The sequence below is a fragment of the Aulonocara stuartgranti genome, assembly GCF_965226115.1.
Source record: "Aulonocara stuartgranti genome assembly, chromosome: 11".
NCBI lineage: Eukaryota > Metazoa > Chordata > Actinopteri > Cichliformes > Cichlidae > Aulonocara > Aulonocara stuartgranti.
In genome coordinates, this window is record NC_138947.1 from 4,562,922 (window position 1) to 4,584,283 (window position 21,362).

At 39.8% G+C, this 21,362-nt stretch overlaps 1 protein-coding gene across 1 annotated transcript in view; it reads right to left on the reverse strand.

The window, feature by feature from the left end:
• The window catches only part of syngap1b (synaptic Ras GTPase activating protein 1b), a 187,026-nt gene that overhangs the window by 128,697 nt on the left and 36,967 nt on the right, over positions 1-21,362 (reverse strand). The window contains exon 2 of the mRNA XM_082552018.1: positions 10,518-10,918. Within this exon, the coding sequence (XP_082408144.1) occupies positions 10,518-10,918 (401 nt within the window). The remainder of the gene's footprint in view (positions 1-10,517; positions 10,919-21,362) is intronic.

Sequence of the window (21,362 nt, forward strand, 5' to 3'; positions counted from 1 at the left end):
AGATACAAAAATTGTGGGAAGCAGCTCCTCTAAAAAGTGTTTTGAGAGAGGCCATCAGATGCTCTTCTATGATCCAGCAAGCACTCTGAGCTCTACTAACAGCTTTTTCTTATTCGCAAAGATAACTACAGCATGCAAGTAAAAGTGGTGCTGCAGAAAAAAAATCACGAGGACATCTAAATCAAAATGTATCTACAACACGGGTTTATTCAGAGCACTTGTAAAAGCAAATTTAATGCCAATCTGCACATTCATTTTTGATTTTTCTTATGCTTGAGGGTGGCAACTGCCTCCGGTCAATTCCAGTCCAGTGGCATGAAGTCATGCAGAATCAATTCAAAGTGAAGAAGAGGAAAAAAATAATAATAATCTCTCACGCAACTGACCCAAGATGTCATTCTTACCCAGAATTAGTGTTTTTTTCTGTATTCCTAATGGCTAAAAAACAGAGACCTGTTTGATTTTTCAACATGACGTTCACAACTTCTTTGGTTGTGAAATGACTAGCATCAGTGGATGAACATTTCTATGCATGTTTATACATCCTCGTGTAAAGTATAGTCCATCTGTACAGACCTTGGCACTGTCACAGTTCATGACAGTCTTCACGCTCCTATTTTAGTGCAAGAGCTGCACAGTGAGACTCTGTATATATCACTATATATCATTATAATTTCTAAATGGATAACATTTTAAAAAGGTACAGAAGGTCGTCATCGTTAGAAAGGTGGAAGAAGGTCTAGCTGATATTCACAAAGAATATCGAACATTTTGAAACTATAATTCAACCAAGACGCAGAGTCTTAAACAGACTTCAAAAACATAAATTCAAAATTCTTGCAAGGAGTAAAGATACTGGGCAAAGTTGCAATATTGACCTAAACTAACACATGAATCATTCTGTTGGATCCATAAATGTCCATACCATGTGGCCAGTATTTGGGGAGATATCTTGTTTAGGGAACAAATATTTACTGGGTAAAAAGACCAGCTGGACCGTAATCTTAGCAAAGAAAAAAAAAGTTTTCAGTATTTCAGCATTGATTCTAATCGTGCATCCAGTGAGTTTCACTATTCCCCAAAGTTCCATCATTATTACATTTAGTAGCTGAACCGATGGTGTGGCTGTCACTGCGTCCACATGCTGTGTTAACAGAATGTGACAGCAGAATGTCTTAGTGTACAACGAAGTAGTATTTGGCATTTATTTATGAGTCCTTAAATGTGAAAGAGTGAAGACTTCAACAATCCAACATTCCCCGATTCTCTAATTAAAGTATAGATTAGTAAATTAATACCTTCCAAGTGCAACACTTGATCACAACACTTGGTTAAAGACAAGTTAGACATTTGATTTCAGGTTCTGGATCATGCTTGGAGACTGTTGACACCTGCAGTGTTGCGATCAATATCATTCGATCTGAAATGAAGTGTTTGCCTGATGGATTTACGCATCCATGATAACTTTGGTAATGCACAAGATTGAAATCGATCCATTTCTAATTACAGTCAGATGATTAGAAATGATTAAGAACAACAACTGTGTCACATCATATGAGGGAACTGCCAGTCCTGGCATAGTGGAAAAGGTTTGGATTTAGGGATTGTGATGTCTGAAGAGAAAGGAAAGGAGGGTGGCAGAAGAGTGAAGGTAGAGCCATTCATGTGAAGGGAAGAGTGGGTTTTTGTTCAGCTTGGCAGGTTGGGTTGAGCGATGCTGCAGGCTGGATAGCCCATACGCCATCATTGCTTCTTCAGTCCCAGCTGTGAGGAGCAAGGGAATATGGTGGCATGATGTGCATGGGAAAGTGTGGGTTAAGAAAGGGAAAGAGGGAGTCTGTTTGCAAGAGAAAGAAAGAAAGCTTAATGAGTCTGTATAACTGCAAGAAATAGTGTGCACTGTGTGATGTTTGAAAACCTAGCAATCCATTATTTCTTAACAGGGCAGTAATCAAACACTGCTGGCTGTCTGATGCTGGCTCAAGCACAAAATCATACACACACTTAGCTGGAACACACACACACACTAATGCACACACATGCTTTCTGTACAGCACGATAGGAGTCAACTTGTCCAAAAGCATGTGTCCTTCAGAGCATCAGTTTTGTCCTTTCATAGACAGATGTTCCACCTCCTTCTGACCTCAAGCACTTTCCAAAAAGAGGCATAGCCATTAAAATAAAAGAGTTGTGCGCTATGATAAAAATAAAAGTGATGCTATTGATTGACAGCAAAGAGTCTCTCTCTACATCAACAACAAGAACCTGGCTTGCATTTTGGCAGTAAGTCAAACTCATTTCCAGTAGGTGTTGGACTCTGCCAAGACTGCCCTTTGTCACCAATTCTGTTCATAGATTTAACGGAAAGAATTTCTGGGCACAGCCAAGGGACAGAGGGTGTTGGTGTCTCATCTTTGCATATGAGAGATAATATAGGACTGCTGGCTTCATCATGCGGTTACATCCTGCGTGCACTTGAGTGATTATTAGCAGCGTGAGAAGCAGCTGGGATGAGACCTCCAAATCTGAGCTTGTAGTTCTCAGTCAGGAAATGGTGCATGCCTCCTCTGCGGTGGGATAGCGCTGCTGCAGGAGGAGAGTTCAAGTACTTTAAGGACACAAGGGGTCACACTGCTTCCCAACATCTGATGTTTGAGACAATTTGATTGGTTAAATATCTCATGTAATCAGTCTGTTCTCACATTTTAAATATAAAACCAACATGGCAACTTCTGAGCAACAACCCATTGCAATCAGTGAATCTGCAAAAATTTTAGATCTAGTCCCAAATCTTTTTCAGAGGTGTCAAGTCATGCTGGTGGTCTCTCATTTGCACAGCTACAGTAACAGCAACATTGTCTTTATGCAAACAAGAGCAGGTTAACATGAACACTGCTGGTTATATAAGACAATGAATGAGAAACATGAAGATCACTGATCCCATATTAAAGATAGGCTGAGGATCTCAGTGTTTTTAGAGGGACTCAGAAAAGCCACCACTCACTGAGGTTGTTCAGACATCTGTTCACTGTCAGTGATTCTCATGTTAGCTAGTGTATTCTGTGACTTCCCAAAAAGTCATCTGACCACACATAATACCAGTTTCACATATCTAACTCTATAATTTAACACACATTATGCTTGGTTTTAAATGCACTGATACCAACAAGTTATGCTTCTATTGGCTGAAAACTGCAAGGTGTCCTTTCAGTTAACCTGTGATTGTAATGAGTACTTCAGTGGGCTGGAAGATTTCAGTATATTCAACAGTGTAAACACACTAATGCACTCAAAGAAGCAACTGTAAGTATGGAAGTTTGTCACTTGAGAGCTTCTCTGTATTGACATAAAGGAGTTAGTAGGGACTGCTGCCTGATGACCATGGATGGATGGATGGACACATGAAGAACACTGTCTGAAATAAATATTTCATATGACATCAGTTATTAACATGAGAATGGTAGAATAGTAAATTATCCTAAATTGACATAAGAACGTGATGAAAACAGTGAAAAAAGACATTTAAAAATAGCACAGCATAAATTAAAAAGCATCATAAGAACATATACAGGCAAAATGGCGAGCAGGAAGACTTTTAGAAGAGGTCGAAATGAAGCTCTAGCTGATGCATGTGGGCTGACATCGTGAACTAAATCCTTAAAATGTTAATGTATGTTGAGGTAGTCTATTCTGCATGCTCGTAGAGGCTGTAACAGCATAAAAACAGTTCAAGCCACCCATAAGTCTCCACATCCCACAGAAAAGAACCCAGCCAAGTACAATTCTTCTTAATAAAAATGATAAATGGCAGAGAATTGCTTTTAAGGTCATAGAGATTTGGCAGTTTCTCCTGGTAAGATTGCAGGAGACAAATTAGACATAGTTTTCCTCTTTCTCTAGGTGCCTCCAAGGAATTGAGGACAAAATAAACTGCACGCTAGTCAGAGGACAGGCAAATTAATCAAAATGCTAAGATAAAAGTCACTTAAACCCTTGTATGTACAGGATGACCTTTGGAAAAATGTTTTATTTCTGAGTGAGTGACAATTTTTATTTAAATGGCATGTAATAGTTACTCAAATACCAAGACGTTCTTGTTAACATCGCCCCAGGGGTTCAGTCCGGCCACCTTACTAAAAGAATCAGTCTTTCTCTTCTTTTCTGCAAACCACAGCCCACCTGTGTTCATTACATAATTAATCCCTTCGACTCCCACACGACAGCCACCTCGATGCGTTCTCCGGGGTCATGAGCAAACATGCTATCCACCTCTGAGCAACTCTTTATGCACTGTGACAACAGTAGCTACAAGCTAAAGCCACTGAGGTGCTGTGGCCTCTTTGCAGATATGCTCTAATGCAGTCAAATGTAAAATTCAGTGCAGGAAATGGGGCCACTAAAGAAGCAGATACAATCATCAACCATATGTGTTTTGAGCTACAGGACTACATCTTCTTTTTATAGTGCTGATATTTCCCAGCTCTTTCAAATACTCTCAGGCTGAGCAAGGCTCTTGCCCCCCCCCTTCCACATTGTGTTTTTTTTTTCTTGCATAACACAGTTGGAGGAGCGAAGCCCAAACACATGACTTTGGGGACAGGGCACTGGTGCGTGGCAATGGTATATGAAACTCTGTCACCTCAAATTAATGCGAGATGCAAGGAGGAGAAGGAGGTGGAGAAGAGGATGGCAGGAAGCCATCACTGTCAACCCTCTCGCTCCCCCTACAGGACAAAAGGAGGAAGAGCAGTCTGCAGCAGTGAGGAAAATTGGTGGGAAGGGATTGATCATCCAGATGAGCGCATAAGTCTGGACGTTAAAAAAAGTTCATTACTTTTTCTCGAAGAAAATCCTACTTTTGAGAAGGCTGAGTCACCAAATGTTTAATATTATTTCCTGAAAATCTGACTACAAGGATTAGCCATTATCAGAAATTATTGATTAAGTTAGGAATTAATCATCATAATTCTGATTCATTTACAAAGTTAAACAATTACTAAGACAGCTGCTTCTAGTTTTCTTCACTTCCTTCCTTCTGCAGTATCTACAGTGCTGATTCAACTCTACTGTAGTTTTTGTAGTGCATCCATTTGTACCAATTTTTTTCTTCTTCTTCTTCTAATCCTAACATATGATCCCAGACAGAGTAACACTAAGTGACATTTTCCGCTGCTTCGGGCTGCATGCTCGCTTGTTTTCTAAGTAACGCTGCTCCATTTTTTTTGCTTGGAATTCACTGGGAAGAATTTTTTACCAATCACACACAAAAGCTGAGGGGAGGAAGCTTAAAGTCACATTTGGTTGTGATTACTGGATGACATTTTGTTGGAGGGGGAAAGCAAATTAAGGGGCTTGTAATTAAAGGCAAGATATTTAAAAAGCATTTATTTTTAACTTTCCACACATCTTGTAGGTATTATCCTTGGCAATTAAAGTAAGCCAATGGCTGACATGTCAATGAGAGTTTAATCCCATTCTATCCCTATGAAGTGACTGCACACTTGATTAGTAGGAAACAGTTCAATGAACCCAACACACCAGGAGTGAAAAGCTACACAGACGCACATTAACACAAATTTCCATAGTGACACATTTTAGGCACAACAGAGGAGTCTTGTTCCCCGAAGCGACACCTCAGCTCTCCGGGGAGACGTCCCTCCCGTGTCTTTCTGATGGCTGCCATTCATAAAACATTTTTTAAAAAATGGAGCGGTAAGTGAATGGAGCTGTGAGGAGCACAGAGACAGGTGGCCTGTGGGAGAGCCAAAGACTCCTGCCAGTCGCCCTGGAGAGAGGGAGCGAGGAAGAGGAGCACAGAGGAAAGGACGGAGATAGAGTGGGCGGGTGGATGAGGAGGAAAGGGACAGAGCAGGAAAGAGGGAGAAACTGTGAAGGAGAGCCGCAGCAAAAAAAATGGAGAGAGAGAGGAGCAGAAAGAGGAAGTGCGGCCGCAAAGAATATGGAGACAGAAGGAAGGAGGCAGAGAAGCAGACAGATTAGGGAGAGTAGGAGGGGATGAAACAACAGGGAGATTAGATAAAGACGAGAGATAGCAGGAAGCAGGGGAGAGAAGAAAAAAAGGTAAGAGTGATGGATCAATGGAGGGAATTAATATGAGGACTGAGGCTGGAGGAGGCAGAGATACGAGACACAGCAGGAACTGCGCTGAGCTTAGATGCAAAGCATATAAGCAAACAGAAAATCAGAGAGGTGAAAGGTGTGTGTTTGAGATGGGCTGATAACAAAATGTGCGGGAAGCAGAGAAAGGAGAGCAAGGTCCTCCTCTGATCCTCCATATCTCCGCTGTGGAAAAGTACAGTATGATTGCTTTTTTTTTGCTTTTTTCTTTTGCTTTTTTTTTTTGCTGAGCCACAGAAGCCATCTAAAACGAATGGAAATAAATTGAAGGGCGAGTGTGTGTATGTCTGTGTTTGTGCGTGAAAGGGAGAGGAGGCGAGAGACACCCGCTCTGCATGAGGTGAGTGACAGGCATGAATATTTAATGCCTCTCGCCGTCGCCGAGGTGACGGCCATCAGCACGTCAGCCCTGCCTTAGATTCGTTCACAGCTGCTGCCTTATTGGCACAATTAGGCAGGGATGAGCCACCGATTAATTGAACCGGGCTCTCCATTCAGTCCTTCAGCAGTTGTGCGGGGTTATCACTGGAAATGCTGCTGCATTCATCGAAGCGATGACCAGCAGAAATACCACCGGCAGCCATGCACACACATGACAGTAAAGCTGGCACTTGTATGTTGACCATGCAAGGATTCATTACTTTATTGCCTTGCCAACAAAGCTGAGTTTACCTTAGAGTGAGAGGTTAAATCACAGGCCATGCAGTGGCACACATACTGCATAAATAGCAACAGGCAGTGAGGCAGACAAATTAAAAGTAAGCACAAATAAAACAGCTGTATTTTCATGTGTCAGAATTTAGGCCTTTAATGCAAACTGAAAAATATAATAGCATGTGCATAATACAATAATTGCCCCGCCAAGTTTGGGGAAGTGACCTATGGATTTTTCAGGCCACTGCCTCATTTATGGTGGCATTATAAGTAGTGTTATAAATCAGCAGTGTTAGCTTAAACCGTGTGCATTTGTGTGTGTCTGTGTGCATGTGTGAGTTGGAAAACTTGCAGAACAGTACCATCTCCTGGCCTGAAGATGAGATTTTACTCTAACCAGCAGCAGATGCACTCTCTCTGTTTATCACACTAATACACATTTTAAAAAGCCCAGTTAATCAGTGTTAACTAACTGAGGAACCAGAGAATAAACACAGTCAAGCTTTGTCTTGTACACAATTCAGTTTAGCCCTGTTTAAACAGCAAACATTTCATTTTCACTGTAGATCTCGGGAGTGGTGAAAAACAGAACAAATTGTTAAGTACCAGCTAAAAACAGAGAGGCATTTATTAAAGCATTTAAAGCTCTACATATATCAAAGTTACGTTGTTACTGTGCAGTTGATGTAATAAACAACAGTGCAGACAACTGCTATTCAGGGAAAAGTCAACCCTGAGCTACTTTAAACAGCCATCTGACAAATCTAGGATATTAAAATCCAATTAGAATATATTTTCTATTGTAAAACACAGAAACGACGTCTTCAGACCATCTGTGCTGCCTAAAAAGTGTCACACAGGCTGAACCTCATGTTTCCAATAAATTTTTTTCATGTCAGAGACAGGTAGAAGGGGATGCATTTGATTCAATGTAACTGCTTCTTTTAACAAATACTGTGAAAATACCAAAACCAACAATGGTGGTTGGTTTTGAGAGTAAAAGGTAGCTTATAAAACTCTGTAGGGTTATAATTTCACAAATTACTGATCAAAAATGCTGTAATGTGTGTGTTCACCTGTTCTCCTTGATATAATTCCTTAATCATCCTTAATTTCATCTGCATTTCATGGAAAATTATTTCTGCAGCACTGGCTTCATCATAATTTCCATGAAACATTTCATTTTGGCTGGCTGTTTATAGGCGGTTCAAGAAAATTTAAGAACTAAATAAATAATTACTTAGATGACCAAAGAAGTGATGTATACTTTTTCATTTCAAAATAACTACCATCCCACTGTGTTTTTTAATCTTCTGAGGTTTGTGGTTGCTGTGTAACTGTGTCTAATGACAGCCAGAAACAGACGGCTTCCCCCAGAAACAACAGCTGCCCCTGAAAATGAACCCCAACAGCGAGCCTGAGGCGACACTGATTCAGTCCAGGGAAACTCGAGTGTGTGGGACAGTCTGGACACAGTCCTCTCTGTCTGACCTTCTTTAAAGTAGATATTATTAAAAAGTATTGGCCCTTAAATAGCACAAAAACTTATGACAGGTCATTGTGAGAATACCCATCAAGATAGTGTTTGATAGAATCTGAATCTAGGTCTACTAATCTATCCAGTCTATGTCTTTGGTTATGATTGCTTTTAGATAAATGGCTCGAAGTCAGTTATGCTTTGCTACAATAGATTACATATTATATATACACCTGCTTTAAATTCAAGCCAGGCATTCTGCAAAACCATTTTCTAATGGGACCGCAACAGTACCGGACATTCGGTAAGTTTTGTAATCACTATTTTCATATCTTTTAATGTTTCAGACATCATTTTTCATAATAATTTTTAAGTAAAAACATTTCAAAGTCTTTTGTAAAGGACTTGAAATATCCTATTTGACATTCAGGTCCTTCCCTTAGAATTTAGTTGAAGCACCTTTTGCAGCACTGACACTTTAAAGTCTTCTTGGAAATGATCCTACAAGCTTGGCACACCTTTCTTTTGGAAGACTTTCCCATTTTTCTTGGCAGAATCACGTAAGCTCCATCAGGTTGAATTGGGAGTGTAAGTGCACAGCCGTTTTCAGGTTTCTCCAAAGATGCTGTTTGAGGTGCAGTTGTGGTCTCCGGTTTGGCCACTCAACGACTTTCAAATAGGTTTCTCAAAACCACTTCTGTGTTTTCTTGGTGATATGCTTCATCTTCTGGAAAAGTTAACCTTTGCCCAAAAATTAGATCCAAAACATTCTGAAACAGATTTTCACTCAGGGTTGCTCTCTAGGTTTCTATATCTTTCCCTTTAACATAACTCTCAGTCTCTGTAACAGTAAAGGGAAATATCCCCACAACATGTTGCTGCCACTACATGTTTGACTTTCCTCCACATGCACTTTGGGAACACATACTATATTTGCCTTTTTTTCAGCCCCAATGGTTTTGTTTCTAGTGGCTTGAGAGTCATTCAGTTGGCTTTTGGCAAACCTGCACTTCCATTGGCTTTTATGACTTCCAACAGGCCAGCTCACAGTAAAGGCCCACATGACAGAGTGCAAGTTCTCCGGTCTCCACCAGGGTGTACTGCATCATCTATACCTATTCATTCACAGTTGTTCTTTGTTTCCATTATTGAATTTGACTGTACACTGAGACTTAGACTGTCGTTGACTCAAAACTTTTTCCGTTTGAGAATTATAGCGGGTTTCAGTGTTGTAGAAATGTACTTGTATCACTCCACAGATCAGTAAACATTCTAGTCTCATAGGTCCAACAATTATTCTGACATACAGCATAGTACCTCAGTTACAAACGTTTGTCCCTTACCCAATTACATCTCCTGAATTAGGTAAGCACATTTGGACCATAATTTGTAGAAGCATCCCAAGGAGCTTATTGAAGTTTTAAACTTTATTAACATTTCTATATGGATTTCCAACATGCTAGGAGCCCCTGTGCACTAATGACAGCCTGAAAAAAACAGGTTCGGACACCCTGGGTTTCATAAGCAAACCCAAGACAGTGGGTCTAACCTGTTGGTTCTGATTATGTTAAGTTCATTTAATAATCATGTAGAAGGCTCATATCACCGATGTGGTTGTAAGTGCAGTTAAAGTTTCTCAGCAAGTGTTACTCAATCTAAATGCTCTGTTGGTGACACCATTTTTGTTTGCTTGTTGTTGTGTTTTTCTTGGTTGTTGTTCAATGTGCTCATGTCACTGGGCTTATTTTTGATCAGTTCCGTGGAATATTTTTCTCACTTGACCCATAAGAACAGAAACCTGTACTGTAGCGAGAGGGCTGCATTTTACACTACCAGAGACTGAGTGGTGATGTGGGAAGAGGTACAGCATTCCCTCCATGACCACTAAATTTTTCATTTTGATGAGTGGAATTTAAATCTTGCCAGGATCTAAGTCTGAAACAACAAAATATGTCATGTCTATTTACATGATGTTATGAGATATTTGTCATGTTTGGTGTATTATCTTATTTCGTTTCACTTGTCTATGTAATAAAAGTTGTTTGAGCACTATTTGTACCAAGTGACGATACAATGTGATCAACGAGTGTGACTTCAATCAAAAAACGGAAATATCCGTCTTTTAGAGTGGTATCTGGTGAAAAATACTTGATAGGGATTGAGTAGCATCCTAATTTTCTTCTGGTTTCCCACCTGTGCCAAAAAGTCCATGAGAATAAGTGTATCTTTGGGGTGTGGAGTACAATACCTCTTCCTGGTCCAACATGTAGAGCTGATTTCCGGTGCTCACGCGAAGACGGGGGTTCCAACGGTCCTGAGGTGGACGATCGTGTGATGGGCGGTCGTAGATGGGGCGTTCGTGCGAGGGACGGCTGTAGGATGGGCGATCGAAGGTAGGACGATCAAAGGATGGGCGGTCGAAGGACGGGCGGTCAAAGGATGGGGGGTCGAAGGACGGGCGGTCGAAGGAAGGGTGGTCAAAGGACGGGCGATCGAAGGAAGGGCGGTCGTGAGAAGGACGGCTGTAGGAGGGACGGTTGTAGGTAGGACGTTCGTGAGCGGGACGGTCGTAGGAGGGAGCGTGGAAGGAGTGGGCGTGGGAGCGATGATGGTGATAATGATAGGAGGGGGGGACGGCACACCTTGCATCTAAAAAAGGAGAGAAGGAGGGCAGAGGGGGTGGTAGAGAGGAGGGAAAAGAGGGTCAGTTAGGATCACTGGAAGGAGGGCTGTGGTGCTGTGTCACGTCTACCTTCATAAAATCAATGTCAGATGTCGTAAACCTATTTTGATCTGCTATAAAGATGGAAACAGACACAAGTTCCAGGCAACGAGAGAAGAAAGAACATTTGATTTGACATTTCTTTTCAAAAGCACAAAAAGAAGAGATCAACAAAATAATACAAACATTTAACCAACCTAAAGAATACATCAAGTGTGCTTCCAAATGCGCTTATTATACACCACTTATACACCACGCTCCCACAACATTAGAATTACTGACAGGTAATGTGCATAAAACAGTTCTAACCTCATTATTGCCGTGAACCGTCCAGCTGGGAAAACTCAAGTCCTGGCATTTGTGTGTATGTTATTTCAACCTCCCACACAACAGTTTTTGCAACAGCATCCCCCACCGGCAGTGCCCTCTCAGCAGGACAATGCACCCCACCACTCTACAAAAACTGTTCAGGAACAACAACAACAGCCCAAGCCATTGACCCGGCTTCCAAACTGCTTAGATGCCAATGTGATCCAGAATCCACCCGAAGCACCAGGGAGGTCCCACACTGCAAGCCACTGGACCAAAAGGCTCAACTGCCAACTTCGTGCTGGCAGACACCACAGGACACGCCTAGAGGCCCTGGAGTCATGTCCAGACAGTTCAGAGTTGTTTTAGCAACACAAAGGGGATCAACACAATATTTGGCAGCTGGTTTAATGCTGTTGCTTTCCAGTCAAGCTACAGTTATGAAGCATTTAAAATCTATGAAGCGCCTTGAGGCGACTTATGTTGTGATTTGGCGCTATATAAATAAAATTGAATTGAATTGAATTGAAAATGGCTTATTCAGTTTAGCCTAACATTACCCAACATGAAAATCACAACTTGCCATTTTTTATTTGTTTTTTTTGTTTTTTTGTTTTGTTTTATTTACTATTGTGACTTTTTTCTATGCAGATAACAATGAGCTAGATCACAGCACATTATATATATTATTGTTCAATTTTTTGCCTCTGGAAAATTGCCATGCTAGTTGTTCCTTGGCAATTCCACACTTGACACATGTGTGTGTGAATGGGTGAATGACTGAATGTAGTGTGAAGCGCTTTGGGGTCCTTAGGGACTAGAAAAAGCGCTATACAAATGCAGGCCATTTACCATTTACCATTTGACGAACCAAAAAAGTTTAAATCTCAAAATGCCACACTACGGCTTTGCAAACAAATTTGTCAAAACCTCTGTTTGTTTTTTTTATATTTTCATAAGGGAACACGCACACGGACCTAAAAACTAGCAGGGGATTGTAAAAATAACTGAAAACTCACATAATGGTTAGTGCAGTTGTTGAGATACCTCATACTAGCTCACTTTTCCCCTGTAATAACATATTCCAGAGAGAAAAAAAAGTCCTTTTTTTAAAACACTAATCCCATTCACACATATGCAGCAAAACAAAAACAAGAGTCTCTTCTTATATCTAAAACTTTACTGAAATAAATGCTAAGGGGCACTATGACGACCAAAGACGTATTTGGAAACACTCCAGAGTGAAATGTGAAATAAAACAGACAAATTCTTCCCCATTTTATTTTTAGAAAGAAGGCACCACACAGTGAACCTCTATCTCCGTTACTTTTACAGCTTAAAATGATAATTGTCTAATTGAACAAGTCCTAGATCCAGCTCACCACCATAATCTAATCATCTGTTCTTTGGCCTGCAGCTATCCCGTCCACCAAAATTAGCAGAAATCTGTTCTAAGGTTCCTCAGATATCCTGCTGACAGACAGCCGGCAAACCAACGTATAATCTCCTCGACAGGGGAACGAATTATCTTCAGTGCTTTCCCTGATTCCAGGGATCATTTAAGAAAATATGGAAAAAGAATGAAAGTGATATCTTAGGGCCCGGCGCTTGAGATAATTAAAGAAATTGATCACAGAGTACTGGAGACATTAATATGGATACTTTCCAGGTAGCTGTGTGACTTTGTCTTAAGTGAAAAATGTGTGGCTAAGCTCTGTGGGTAAATGAGGCAGTTTGTCTTTTCTTTCTTCTCTGTGGTCTCGGGTTTCTGGCCTTATTACACAATCTTAGGCTGTATTTAAAGTCATAAATTACATTAAGCATTTTTAGGAAGATTTTGTATATGAGGATATTACTGTATGAGGAAAAGCAGAATGAGAACAGAATAATAATGTCTGGGCTTTGAGAAGTGATGTGTACATCACTTTTCTTTGGCTACAACTCTTCAATGCACCCATCTGTGTGACCATCATTCCTCTGCATCTCAGTGACCTGCCGTGGACCCGTGGATCAGCTGTTCTAATACTGACCTCACATTTCCTCTGCCTGCTCTCAAAACTCCTTATTTAGTGTGTCGCTTTAAGGTTTCAACATTTTTTTTTATTTTTATTCAGTGAGGCAGCATCTCTCACATGCTTCAGATTACGCCACTGAGCATTTTATGGTTTAAAAGCAAACGTCTGGGGGCAGTTCTCTCACTTTATCCTGCTTCATGCGGGAATTCAAAGACTCACTCTTCTTTTAGAAATTGTCTGGTCAAACACACACAATACATTGTCTTCAAAGAGAAAACAAAACAAACTGCCAACAGGCTGGATTTTTTGTACTTGTTTAATGTTTTTCTAAATAAAAAAATAGCACCGTCTCCCTGTAAGGCTAATGACCATTCCACAAGGAGCAAGATTACATCTCGTGGTTCAGAACAGGAGATTTTTTTAAATCGATTTATTCTGAAACCAATTGATGGTTTGTTTTTTAAGTTGGAAGAATACACAGATTTTTGAACTAAATCCACAGGTAAACGATTTCTCAGAAAGATTCCTGCAGTTTGTGAGTCAGCCAGAATAACATTTCCCCAGCGGTTCACACCTCCTGCTACAAGGAAAAGTCAAGTTCACACCTACAACATCTGCAGGCTGTAGTACGAGGCCAGAACACAGACACATTTTCACACAGTCACATGTACTCACAGACCCGGGGGAGAAAACACTGTTTATTTGAAACAGATACTCAAGAGCAGCGGGCTGCTGACATTCATCCGACCTGCTGCATGAAGTTAACATACAAGCATTTGATGTTGGAAATCGGTTGTGGAGGTGACCGACTGAAGCGTTGCACACTCTCCTCATGAGAGCAAAAAAAAAAAAAAGTCTTGCCTGTGGCCCAAAATGCAACACCATGCATGTCATAACTGATTACAGTATCGTCATTTCACATATTCTCCCTCAAATCCTGGTTACCAGACACTGACGGCTACAGCGTTTCCACATCCCCAGCCGAAGCGGAAATCGTAGCGAAATAACAACTCGGTTGATTTTTCAGGTTCCTGTTTGAATTATGAATTGGGGTGCTAAAATATTGATGAACTCCAAAACAAGCAAAGCTAATTAACATGGACGAATGCAGGAGTGATGAGGGGTGAATCGCAGAGTGTGGCTTCATGTGCTCCATCACTTTTCATCCCATGACAGGGAGAAGTTTTCAGTCATGCTTTAGGGCAACTTTAATCGCTCGACAGTTATCACATAAATTATTTTCTAATGTGGGGTGATCACTGTAAACACGGTTAATATTTTGTCTAGTCCTACAAAGTTTCTAATATAACCACACACAAAAATTCCAGTCTGGAAACAAGAAAACCTTTTACTATGTATCTCTTGGGTGAATAAAACCTCAAGATATGTATATGAGGGTCACTACAGCTACTGCTGAGCCTTTCTTGCTGCATAATTTTTTTAAATGCAGGTAGTATGAGGAGTAAAGAGAAATGAAAAGAGGGATGGAGCAGAGAGAATGTGGAGTGCAGGCTGACAAATTCATAATTCATTAGGGCGACTTATGGCAGCAAGCTTTTTTAAAATCATGTAGAACCAGGACTTTACAGCTGCTTCTAAAGATCACTTGAATCATTTGTTTGAGGTGGGCTTTCTTTCTATTTCATTGTGTTTTACTTTGTATTTATGGGCGTCTTCACATTTCAAACCCTCCACTTCCTGTCCTTGTGTGTTTGGTTTTCCACCTGTTTGATTGCTCGTCTTCTCTAATGTCTTGCACCTGTGCTTAATTATCCCCCTTTTATGCATTTAATCTGTGGATTTAATCATCCACTGCATGGTGTTTGCTACATAGTGGACTCACATGGAATTAAGCATAGATAGCTGCTGATATACTACACAATGCATCGTTATTACATAATTATAATTATGCACTAGATATTGTTAAATATTCCTAACATTGCGAACAAGAGCAGAAAAACACATTTGAGGCAATGGGTGCCTCAGTAGTGCTATTTTTGGATAAGTACAGGTTGTAATTGGCAAATATCTCCACAACATTGAAAGGAAAATGTATATCTGAGCACACATAACTTTAACGACAACAATTTCTATGAACTTCATCCACCTAAAAGCAGTATAATTCGGCTTAATTCATATTTAATACAAATATTAAAAGCATATCTGACAGCTCCTTTCCCCCTTCTAAAAACAAACAGAAAAGGCACAAAGGTCTCACTTGTGCACGGCTTCTGTACATTACTTTTCTGTGTTTCCTGAGATGTGCAATGACATTGAAGCACTATATAAATTACATTTACAGTTGAGATTTTTGAAGAGCACTGCAAAATGGATGACAGACTACATGGTGCACTATATAGTGAATGAGTGGGTAATTCAAACACGGCAGGATATTTCTAATCCACCCTACACTGTTTCCCTACACTTTAACTGTGGTTGTGTGTTGCTGTTGGAGATCTGTCACATGAAGTGCTATTCTAAGCCAACTAGCCTTAAGTGCAAGCGGGTTATAAAACCCTCCAATACCGAGTTTGCACTGATGCAGGCTTACTGTGCTAACCACACTCATGAAGGTGCAACTGTTTTGTGTCCATTATGAATGAAACTCCATGCACTCCAGTCCCCTGTCAGAATTTCAGGACTGCCTCAGTAATAAATCACTTGAAAAAAATATTTGATGGCCTTTAGTACTGTTGTTATTTATTTATTTTTGTCTTTATAGAAGCTAATATTACAGAACGGATGTAGAGGCCAGTGTGAGTTCCCTTGTTCCTGAGCCATTATTTGGGAAATTAGGTTCAAGAATTATCTACATAAATTTGTATTTATTAGCTAAATCTGATTTTAAAACTAAAACTAAAACTAATAATAATAATAATAATAATAATAATAATAATAATAATAATAATAATAATAATACAAGTTAAAGCACTAAAATAAAAATACCATATACCTGACATAAATCCCTTTCTCTTTGTTTTTTTGTGTTTGGTGGAGAAACTTTAAACCATTTCGGGAGGATGTCAATGTTGCATGCGGAAACTAAATAAATCAATGTCATTACCACCAAAAGCATTTTCAGTAAAACCTAACAGCATTTATTTGAAATTATAATAAATGTTACAGAGCAAATAAGACAAATGATGCCAAACGGTCCACTGGTTCAAAGAAGGGGAGTTTGAAAAGGTTTGGTGACCTCTGTTGACTTTGTGGAGATCTGGATTGAACAAAATAATTGTGGTGAAATAGCAAATAACAAATTTTAATAAGCACAAAAAACAAATGAACATGAAATCAAAGAGAGCCATGATATTTACATGAAAAAACCTGTAGGAGGAAGGAAATGCTTATTAATTCCTACCTGTACTTAACATATAAAATACACATTTATATACACGCTACTATTTATTTATAGCATCCCTATAGACCCTAGCAATATATACATCTTTATACATTAATCTATATTTAACTATATATATTTAACAATTATATATAACAGTTTTCTACAGTTTGTTTCAGTAAAAATTTTCTTGTATAAAAAATTAAACCATAAAAAGATTTTTATGCTCAATATATTATATCATTAACTTTGTTTTAATAGATGATACGTTATCAGTGAACTATTTCATGTAATCAGCAGACATCAAGTTTACACACAAGCTGTAAGCTCATGCATTGCAGGTGAGAATTTGCAGAACTGGTAGAACATCAGGCTTCTCTGATTCATTGTTATAATGCAGTAATTTACTCTCTCTGTGTCAATCCATCCATCTGTTTCCCAGACGGCTGTTGGTGCTGAAGCCTATCCCAGTTGTGACAGGGCGAGAGGAAACCATTCACTTTGACACCTAGGGCCAGTTTATTAACCCAATAAGTATTTGGAAGAAAGCCTGCGCACCCAGGAAAAACCCGAGCAGGCACACAGAGAACATGCAAACTCCATGCAGAAGGGCCCCAGATGGCCAGTGAATCCAAACTCAGGATGCTCTTGGTGTGATGTGTCAGTGCTAACTACCACACCATCATGACACCTCTGAATTTACAGTTTTAACTAAAAAAAAAAAGTTGAAAAAATTAAAATCTCACATTAGAGACTTCATTTTATTTAAAGTTCTCTTATTCATGAAGCCCACAGCTGTTCATTTCACCAGTGCTTCAGTTGTAGAGTGCTGACTGAATCAATATGGGAATGTTTTTCCACAAGAAAAAAAATGTAACAAAAATAAATAAATAATTACGAGCATTACAGCCTAAACACATCAGCAATTCGAATCCTAATCTGTTTTTAGGATAATTATTCGGGGGTCTTTTACCCGCCAAATAATTTAGTGACTTCTTTATCTCTATAAAGCCTGAACCATAAAATTATTGCCAGAAAAATGTACTTTTATGAAACTGGAGTATTTATTAAACCTTCTTGCAAATTAAAAAAAAAAGATTTGCATTAAATATCAGTCTGCACTTATGAGTTTTAATTTGTCATCATTTTTTCTACAACTGGCATTTATGTCCAATTTACTGCTCACAGTTTATCTTAAAATCTATGTTGAAGAAATCTTTCTTCTCTTCCTTCGCTGCAAACGTCAAAGTCCAACAGAAGCAAAATGGCAGAATTTTATCTGATCGTTAAACTAAACGAAAAACATGCGATACATATGAAGTTTTTTGCACAAACAGTGCAAAAAACTGACACGTTCAGGTTCAAGGTTTCGTACTCAAAGTTGGACTGGGTTGTTTGCACATTTTATCTTCAAAGGCAACAGGAAAAGTAGTGTTATAGCTTGCAGCAAACAAATGTTTCTAAGTTTCAGCATGTTAGTTCCTCCCATATATTTTATTATTAAAAGAGGAACCATATATCACCGTTACTCCACTCTTCTGCCACTGCAGATGTTTGTGTCAACTTGAAGCCAAACTTTTAAAGAGAAACATGACAGATGTTGAGTAAGAGCAACACGAATCACTGTTCATTAGCACAAAGCTTCAGAGAAATACAGCACATGCTCTATACCTGCCTACAAAAAGTACCCAACCCCTTCAATCCAAACTTTGGAACCGTGCAGAGCAAAGTCAAGATGCTGAGATATTCACTGGGGTATAGCAGCGTGAGTCATCCAGAGCCCAATATGCGCTACTCTACTGTAGGCCTACCTCTCCACCCCCGAGGCTGTCTATTAAGGGCCTGTGAAGCACAGTGGACAGAATTTCAATGAGCACACCCATTCTTCTGGCTGTCCGTTTGTACGTACAGGGTGCAGAGGCACGGCTCTAGGTTGCATGAATATACAGTAACGATTTGGCACAAGCGAAAACGCTGAGATGCCTGTTTTCTCCACTCATCTCTCTACCTCACTCTGTCTTTCATTCACTCTCTGCGGTCTGCTCTCCGCGCTGCCTTTGTTCCCTCTCTGAGGGCTATTTTCCTTTTTCTGCCTTCCTTAGCAGTTTACAAAGAAGAGTGCCATGCACCAATCGGATGACTGGTCAGCCTTAGTCAACGTTGTCATTACTGGAACCCAACAGACCTAATGTTGATTTATACACATCGCTGAGCTCCAAAACAGTGCTAAAAATAAAGCTTGCAATATCTCTGGGCCGCCCGGGGCAAATAATGTACTCCTGCAAGCATGGGGAACCAAAGCATCTTACTTTCCAGGCAAGACGGTACCACATAGTGCACATGCCATTACTGTGACCTCAGCTGCACCAGTATCACGTATTACTGCATTTGAGTGGATCGCGACCAGATAGACCAAGTGAATACAGATGTGCTTGTTTCAAGAATGAATGCATGAATGCTCGTCAGAGTCAGAGTGGTGCATGTGTGCAGCAGAGTAGGCTACTGTCAGCGCTGAGTCAAAGGAGCTGTCAAGTGTCAGCAGCGGGGGTCGCAGAGGCCCAGAAGTACGAAGCTTCTCGCTGAACAAGCACATTGGTCGTGCCCTGAACTTCTTCTGTACACTGCGAAGAAGAAACTCCAGCTCATTAGACTTACGTTAGTTTTGGCCGTGATAGTGAATTGGCATGATAAATAAAAAATAATCTACGTTGGGAGATCAACTTTTTGCTTCATTAAAAGTTAATCAGTATCATTTTCCCTCTAAATATATCTGTGGGTGGTTGATGGGTTTGTTGATCAATACTAATTACTCAATGATTACCTGACAGGGTGGTGAGACCTCTAGCTTTCAAACTCCATATCCCGCTTGTGCAATTTAAAGCACTTACAATCTTATCACACAACCACTCTGCAAATAGCTCAGAGATGAGGTACTGTGTACGGTGTTACAAGCAATCAACCAGCGACCAATTTCTCAGTTATGAAAATGACAGCAATGGTACTATTGCTGTCATTTTGCATCATTCCAATCTCTGATTCAGAGATTTATGTAGGATTACACTTTAATTAGTCTTCTCTATTGAGAAAATGTGACTATGTTCACCAATTACAGGCTACCCTCACTCACTGCAGAGTAGAAGAAAAGTTTATGTCTATCTGCTACAAAGTGTTATTATTTATTGTTTTAAGGCTTAATAGTGATATTTAGTATACACTGGACCAGAACAGGGCCCAACAGTTTGCAACACTGCCTCACAGGTTCTGTGTGGAGTTTGCATGTTCTCTTTCTGCCTACGTAGGTTTTCTCCATGTGCTCCAGCTTCCTCCCACACTCCAAAGGCATGCATGTTTGGTTAACTGGTGATTCTAAATTGGCTGTAGGTGTGAATGTGGGTGCGAATGGTTTCATGTCTCTTTGTGTTAGCCCTGTGTTAGCCTCTCATCCTATGGCAGCTGAGATGGGCTCCAGCCCCCTACAACCCTGCCTGGATGGATGGATGGATAAAATGAACTATGCAGGATCTATTTGATGCTGAAACACCAGTTTCTACAGTTTTTTAAATTAAATATTCACAATGTTCCCATTGTCTTAGCCAGTTTGGAACTTGAGAAATAAAAACAACACATTAGAACACACTTGTGGTGGGACTTGCATTTTATACATCTACCTACACAGTCAATTCAGAAGTGTTGCGATATTTTGTTTTATGTTATAGCCAGTGTTGTTTATTAGGATTCTCCCACCTTTCAAAAGAAGCATCTTTTTTCTTTTCCTTCTTTTTGAAAAGTAATTTGGGAGTATGTCAGAAACGGATTCCTGGCAACCCTGAAACGAAACCTGCGGTAGAGTTTTTGTGTCACCAAAGGTGGTGATTGTTTCACACATACCTCCAAATACCACCGAAGACAAAAATCATCTTTTTATAACAGCTGAACCAGCAAATCGCTGGCTTTTGTAGTTGTGCTGATGCATGCACACACAGTAGAGGTTCATAGCTTTAGTTGCATTGTGGCACACACATCTTTTTGAAAGATAAGTAATACTTGTTGTTTTTCTTGGTTAACTATAACTTTAACCCAGGGTTTGTTCAAGAGTCGGTCATGTTGACACTATAGATTGAGCCATCAATAAAGCTATTGAACCCTTTATTTTTAAATAACAGATTAGACTGCTGTCCAAGCATATTCTTTATGTCATTGTGATCACTGAAACTACAGATATGAATCTCTCCCTGATGGCTTGGTCTTCTTAGCACCTCAGTAACTGCCTTGAGCTGATCCCAAGATGGCTGCAGAGTGGTGAGATCTACTTCTGGAAAGACTTTGGTATTGTACAGACTGTCCCCAGCAGCAGAAGATTGCTTATTCCATCCATAAATTGCCTTTTAACTGATGAGTGAATGTTGAAACAGAATGGCACTGCTGTTTTCCATTTTGAAATAGCAGAGGATACTTCTTCACATCTTTTTCAAGTGCACAGCAGGATGCAAGAAAAAAGGAGACTGAGTTGCACTCACTTAATAGTCAGTCTGACCATACAGACTGCATGACTGTAGCAATGATGTAGCTGGTAGTAATTCATCTTATTCTTCAAATCAAAATGGGATTGTTGTTTAATAGGCATGACTTATGGTAAACTTGATTAAGTATATCTTGACTCAGCCTTTATCATGTTCACTCCACTAATTCCTAAACAATTTATATTTA